This window comes from Nansenia antarctica (genome assembly GCF_963989245.1).
Source record: "Nansenia antarctica genome assembly, chromosome: 20".
NCBI lineage: Eukaryota > Metazoa > Chordata > Actinopteri > Argentiniformes > Microstomatidae > Nansenia > Nansenia antarctica.
The window spans coordinates 2,484,980-2,492,479 of record NC_137693.1 but is presented as its reverse complement, the minus strand read 5'-3'; the positions used below and the strand labels follow the sequence as shown (position 1 = coordinate 2,492,479).

At 46.4% G+C, this 7,500-nt stretch overlaps 1 protein-coding gene across 1 annotated transcript in view; it reads left to right on the top strand.

The window, feature by feature from the left end:
• Positions 1-964: 964 nt before the first annotated feature.
• The window catches only part of grxcr2 (glutaredoxin and cysteine rich domain containing 2), a gene marked incomplete at both ends in the record, with an annotated part of 9,827 nt that continues 3,291 nt past the window's right edge, over positions 965-7,500 (top strand). Inside the window, 2 exons of the mRNA XM_080549967.1 lie at positions 965-1,360; positions 5,667-5,885. Coding sequence (XP_080406093.1) covers positions 965-1,360; positions 5,667-5,885 — 615 coding nt within the window. The remainder of the gene's footprint in view (positions 1,361-5,666; positions 5,886-7,500) is intronic.

The window sequence follows — 7,500 nt, the reverse complement described above, 5'->3', positions numbered from 1 at the left end:
GGAGGTAGAAATCGGAGGACGGGGGGGCTCATTGAAACGTGTGAAACAGGTGTGAGGAACGGGCTACCTCATACCTCCTCGTTCCATGCATCACGACGACCCCCCGTCCTCCGATTTCTACCAGCCTCCACCAGCCTCCCCTGATGCACCTCTTCACCAACTCTTCCAAAAACCCCTGATGATATTCTGACCATAAGAAAATAGTCAAACAGTCAAACCTACTACTACAGTCTCCCACTCCTCCTCACTCCTCCCAGGACCGGCTAATGGGAGACGCGCGCTTCCACCTCCCGTTATCACCTCCGCCCCGCTACCCTGGTGAACATGATTATTTAATGAAAAGGTTTCAGGTTCCCGGCCCACCTTTTAGAGCATACGATCTAGCGGTGAATAATTCAACAGCAGTGGAGACAGCTTGCAGGCAGGCAGAGAGGCAGGCAGGCAGGGAGGCAGGCAGGCAGGCAGGCAGGCAGGCAGGTAAGGCAGGAAGGCAGGAAGGTAGGGAGGGAAGGAGGGAAGGAGTTAGGCAGGTATGCTGATCTTACGGAACTCACCACGGAATAGCCGCCCCACCACCACCGTCTTACAACATCACCCCTCACTCATCTCCCTCAGCCACCAGGTAAACACCACTCTCTCCTCCTCCCCCTCCTCCTCCGGACTCTTCCTCCAGTCCTGATCGACCTACCCACCCACTCCTCCACTCCTCCACCCCTCCCTCCGCCCTCCTTCCCCCTCCTCGGGACCTCCAGATCGGAACCCCGGGACATCGACCTCACCCTTCATCTCCCTCAACCAGGTAAACACTCTCTCCTCCTCTGGACTCCTCTTCCTCCAGTCCCGATCGACCAACCCACCCACCCCTCCTCCCTACTCCTCGGGCCCCCAGATCTTCCTCTTCGGACCCCCCCGAACCCCCCCCCCCCCCCCCGGAACCCCCCGGGACACCCACCGGACATCAACCATGGAGGAGCTCCAGAGGAAGCTGTCCCAGCGCTACGACAGCCAGTCGTCGTACGACAGCAAGCCCAGGAAGGTGAGGTTCAAGCTGGCCTCGTCGTACAGCGGCCGTGTGCTGAAGCACGTGTACGAGGACGGCCAGGAGCTGGACAGCCCCCAGGAGAAGTACCCCCACAGCTTCATGCACGGGGAGATGCCCCGCCACCTGGAGGTGGAGCAGCTGTGTGGCTTCCAGGATGGAGGGGGAGGAGGCGGAGGAGGGGGGCAGGGGGGGGACCCTGGACAGGGGGGGCTGTACTCCAGCCCCCCGGGACTGATCGCCCAGAGGATCAACGTCTACAGGGGGGCGGGGAGCTATAGTCCCCCCCCGCACGGGGAGGCCATGGAGGCCGAGGGGAAGGTAAGGGAGTGTGTGGGGGGGGGGGTTGTGTGGTGTGTGTGTGGGGGGGGGGGGTTGTGTGGTGTGTGTGTGTGTCTGTGGGGGGGGGTGTGGTGTGTGTGTGTGTGTGTGTGTGTGGGGGGGGGGGGTGGTGTGTGTTTGGGTGTGTGTGTGTGTGGGGGGGGGTGTTTGGGTGTGTCTGTGGGGGGGGGGGTGGTATGGTGTATGTGTGTGGTGTGTTTGTGTGTGTGTGGGGGGGGTGGTGTATGTGTGTGGTGTGTGTGTGTGTGGTGTGTGTATGTGTGGTGTGTGTGTGTAGGTGTGGTGCGTGTATGTGTGGTGTGTGTGTGTGTAGGTGTGTGTGTGTGTGTGTATGTGTGGTGTGTGTATGTGTGGTGTGTGTGTGTGGTGTGTGTGTGTGTGTGGTGTGAATGTGTGTGTGTGGTGTGTGTGTGTGTGTGTATGTATGTATGTATGTGTGGTGTATGTGTGGTGTGTGTAAGTGTGGTATTTTTTAAAAAGTGTGAACTTTTATTTGTATAGCGCTTTTCCTGCAAACATTGCAGCTCAAAGTGCTCCAATCATTATATAATCATTGTTTAATTATTTAGTCATTTCAAGACAATATTAAACAGATGGGTTTTTAGTCTTGACTTGAACATATTTGCTGAAGTTGCATCCCTAATGTAAACTGGCAGTGCATTCCACAATTTCGGTGCATAAAATGAGAATGCAGCCTCACCATATCTCTTCTTTTGTACTTTTGGTACGCAGAGAAAGCCAGCGTCAGAAGACCTGAGAGCTCTACTGGGCTGATATGCTAGCAGAAGACCTGAGAGCTCTATTGGGTTGATATGCTAGCAAAAGACCTGAGAGCTCTATTGGGTTGATATGCTAGCAAAAGACCTGAGAGCTCTATTGGGCTGATATGCTAGCAGAAGACCTGAGAGCTCTATTGGGCTGATATGCTAGCAGAAGACCTGAGAGCTCTATTGGAATGGATGGAATGGAATGTAATGGAATGGAATGGACTTTATTTGTCATTGCTACAGTACAGGTACCAAACAACGAAATTTAGGAGGGGTGGCTCCCCTGGTGTTAGGAAAGGGAAAAAAAAAACATTTTAGAAAAAGCACAAAATCACAAGAAGGTAAGGAGCTGGTTTACATAAATAAAGGCTATGTACACAATCCACTGTACTATACTGCACAGATAGTCAACTAGGGTTGTCATATTGCACAAAAGTATTTTTTCACGTTATTTTAAAGTGTCACAGTTTGCAGGCTTGAAATGTACATGTTTGTGCCTCAGCACTAGCTGCCATACAATCCGTCCGGACTGTCCTGGGCTGATATGCTAGCTAAAGACCTGAGAGCTCAATTGGGCTGATATGCTAGCAAAAGGTATTTCAGATATTCTGGTGCTGTGCCAGTGAGTGCTTTATAAACAAGCAGAAGGATCTTGAAATCTATTCTGAACTTAAGGGCCCAGGGCCCAGCCTGGTTCACTCACAGTAGTTCAAGGGGTTCCTCCAGAACTGTTCTGCTCTCAGGGTTCATTCATTTACATTGTTCCTTGTGCCTCGATCGATCTGTTCTTCAGTCTCCTAATGGATGCCAAAGGAAGTGTGTGTGTGTGTGTGTGTGTGTGTGTATGGTGTGTTTGGGTGTGTGTGTGTGGTGTGTTTGTGTGTTTGGGTGTGTGTGTGTGTGTGTGTGTTTCGTTTGTGCCTCCGAGCTGAACTGAACTAGAATTAAACATAAGCCGGAAAGAATATTTATTATATTTTTCAAACTTGTTGAAAACATCCGTATTCAGAAGTATCAGAGAGTAGAGTCTGTATGAGATATTATGACACAATGCTGGTATTTTCTCAACACAACTAAAGCCCCCTTGTTAACACTAGAACAGCCGTTCCTTTCTACCTACTTTAAGAGCCACCTCTTACAATGCTAACCTGCTATTTACACACAACGACCACTAGTTGGCCGCTTGTAAATTAGCCTGCTTCCTACACAAAAAAACGGCAAAATAGCTTTATACTAGCTTATCCTGATGTGATTTTGAAAATGTAAGGATACTGGGAGGTAGAACGCACATATCTAGGAAAGGTCATGAAAGGATGGTCCTGAAATGTGATCGAGTGCAAAGATACAACACTTTTCTTTACTCACGGGCTGTTCTAGTGTTAACAGATATCCCGAGGTGGATCCCATGCTGTCGTTGTACGTATTAAGATGTGACTGGCTCACGGATCATGTGACAACACAGACACAGCACCTTGAGACACTAACAGCTCTGAGATGGGAATACCCCCAGAGCAGTTGTGTGTCGTTGTTGTTGTTTATAATAATCTGCGCTGTGGGCTGCTCACACTAGTAGTAATAATAATTATAATACTTATCTGTCTGTGTTGACGCCAAGGACACAACAATGATGTTGTTGTAATTTCCCCCCCCAGCCCCCCCCGCCCCCCCCAGAGTGTGAACGATATGGCTGAGCAATACCGCTGCTAGGTAACAGCCAATCAGATAACAACAAACACATCCCCCCTGGTATTTCACCCAGGAAGTCCTCCCGCGTCGGTTGGTTGGTAGACTAGCAGGGCGAGACGTTCACTTTGATGATCATGGGATGCGGCTCCGCATTATAAATGAAAAGCCTTTTCACAGGGTGTAAAAACATCACACTGGCACATAAACAGTTTATGATATTGCACTTACAAAACATCACACTGGCACATAAAGAGTTTATGACATTGCACTTAGAAAAAACTCCACAGAGTGCAATGGCGCTGTGTCTACGGAATTGGCATAATGGAGGCCCCTAAAAAGAGTGAGACATTCTAAACTAAGTGATTTTATGCAAGTGATGTTATGCTATTAATGATTGATAATGAGGATAATGAGGATAATAATGTTTAATTACGTTTAAATGTAAATAATGACATGGTGTATAAAACTACACTCCATCACCACTAAACCTGAAGGCAAGATAAAAAAAGAAAAATCTGCTTTTATCAAGAACGTGTTGTGGATTTAATTGATTCTTAATAGATTGAGTAAAACTTATAAAGCACAAAGAGCTTAAATCAATTGACTCAAAAGAGGCCTTTTATTAAGCAAAGTTACATGAGCGCAGAGAGAAAATAGCAGACAAAAAGCTCCCAACGTTGGGTGGGACTCATATTTATAGAACTGTCCTTGGTCATCATATTATACAAATCTGTGATTACACAAGTTATGAGCCCTCCTGTCCACAGTCAGAATGATTCACTGCGCCACAGATCTTGGCACATCTCTTACAGGAAAGAAATGGGCCTTCCTTGAGTGCTAGATTGGCCAAACTGTAGAGAGACTTCAATTCTCAGTATAAAATGATATAGAACTACAACAAACGTTTAATAACTTACTTAGGAATGGAGTAGAGATTGGGTTTGTTATTACATAAACAGAAAGAGAATGGTTTCTATTCCACTTGTTTAATAACAAGTGTGTGTTATAATTATGTAATAACAAAAACACATGATTATGTAGTTATTATATATGTTACGGTACATGTGGGAATATGGTACATGTTGGAAAACTAGGGTTAGGGTTAGGTGCTAGGGTGACTTGGTACATGCTGGCATGTCTAACCCTAACCCTAATCCTAACCCTAACCCTAATCCTACCCCTAACCCTAACCCTACCCCTAACCCTAACCCTAACCCTAACCATAGTTTTCCCACATGTACTATAACATATAGATAAAGAAAAACATGTAATAACATGTTAGTAATGTGTTGTTTCAAGCATAGTTACTATGTCATTACTACACACTGACAGCCTCATTGTAATGCATGGTATGCAGTGAACATGTTTAATACCGTTCCTCATTCTATTCACTCCATTACAATGAGCCTGTCCTCTGATTTCTACCTCCGCCGGCCTCCCCTGCTACACATGCTCAATGCAACTGACTATAACCAGCGACCACCTGCTTTTATCCAGAACCTCTGTCTAAATGTTAATTTTAATGGGCCGGCTGTGGCGCAGGAGGTAGAGCCGGCGTCTAATGATCGCAAGGTTGGCAGTGGTTCGAGCCCCGGCTGGCCACATGTCGAGGTGTCCTTGGGCAAGACACTTAACCCCAATTTGCTCCCAATGAGCGGGCCGGCCGGCGCCTTGCATGGTAGCTTGCCGCCATTGGTGTGTGAATGTGTGTGTGAATGGGTGAATGAGAGGCCGTTGTAAAGCGCTTTGGAATAAGGCGCTATATAAGTGCAGTCCATTTACATTAATTAAAACACATATCGATATCTTCCTTGAACTCTTTGAACTGGCAGTCTTCGGTGTTGGACTTTGGCAAGATCATCATCTACACCAGCAACCTGCGCATCATCCGGGCCCCTCAGAGACAGACGGAGTCAGCCAGACACCCTGCAGCGCCCCCTAGTGGCGTGGAGGAGTACTCAGAGGGAGGAGTACGTGACAGGCGGGGCAGGAGGAGACCCAAGGTCCTCTGTGCTCCTGAGGAGGAACTGAGGCCCCATTCAAAGGAGAAGGTAACAGTGTTTGACCATCTAGATATCGTGACGTTAGAATTCTAAGGTTCTATCTCCATTTTTGTCAAAAATGAGTTTTTTACATAATCTGATCCATTCGGTGTTTATTAATGCCTGTGTGGTGTTATTTTTAAAATGTTGACATTTCTGAGTTAGTAATTCATAAAATACAAAGGTTCCATCTCACAAAACATAATGGAATGTAAAAACGTTGACGCTCAATATCTCTGAACTGCCCTAAACGGAGATAGAACCTTATAATTCTAAACTCACGATATAGAGGGATATTAGGGTAAGACTTTATTTTTTGTGAACTCATATTAGGCACTCATTTTGTAACTGGTAAGTGTTTGCTTTCTAGCAAGCCCTTCAAGACACCCACACACATACACCCACACACACGACTGTTATCAGGAGCAAGTTTGGTCTTGATGTAAGCTAGTAACTCCAAATTTGCTGCTTCAATCCGTAGATCCGTAGAGCCAGTGATTGAAAGGTTGCCGACATCGCATCTCACTGGCTAGCTGAATAAAGAGCTAATAAATAACTGATAATACCCCAACATTTCCCAATTAACTACTTCTTAAACATTTACATGTATAAGCTATATATTAAACCTAACCTTAACCCTAATCCTAATCCTAGTTCACCATACCACCTTGATAATAATACCACCTTGATAACAGCACCTAACCGTGACTCGTAACTGTTTGTGACCATACCAGCTTGTCTGCGATGATAGAAAAAAGTAGCGGCCCAAGGTTGCAGCCTTGAGGGACACCACACTGTATGTTGTTGTGGATTAATAAAGTGAGACTCAAGATAGGAACTTGCTTTAAATCTGGGTATAATATTTAATAAAGAAAATGATCTTTCACAAGTCGAGTTGGACTCAGCCCACTGAAGGTAGACTTAGCGCCCACTTACACAAAACACATCTCTCATATACTGTAGTGTCAACATAGTCACAACAGCGATAGGAGTCCGCATTCCATAAATGTTGGAACATTGGAACAATGTTGGACAAGGTCTTCATTTCACACTGCACACTGGGTCAACATAGTCACAACATTGATAAGGAGTTTGCGTTCCACCACTGTCCATGAACACAAGGCCCTGGAGCAGGCTGTGACCATGGACAGGACTGGACCAGACTCTCCCAACAATGCCATACATGTGAAAAATCCATTACAATGTATCTGATTCAGTCAGTGAAGCTCCCAGCGAAAAAAACAACTCTCTGGGTTCCGTTTGATAAGTATCTCTTTAACCACATGACCGCAGAAGATGTCAAACCATAACAGATGAATTCCTCCAATAACAAATGATGATCAATAACATCAAAGGCTGCACTGTGGAACTCTAACAATGTAGCTCCAACAATCATCTTGTTACCAGTTCCTTATAGCTGGTCGTCAGTCATCTGAATCAATGTGGAAGGAGATACTGGGCAGAGCCGAGCGCGGAACGCAGGCAGCGGAACGTAACTCTATACTGGGAACTCACAAGGGGATACAGGCACACTGGAGCTTGAGTGAAAACTGAAGACGAGCTCCGTTTACATTTAGCAGCCGCTTTTATTCAAAGTGCCTTACAATTACAGTCTCGCTGGAGT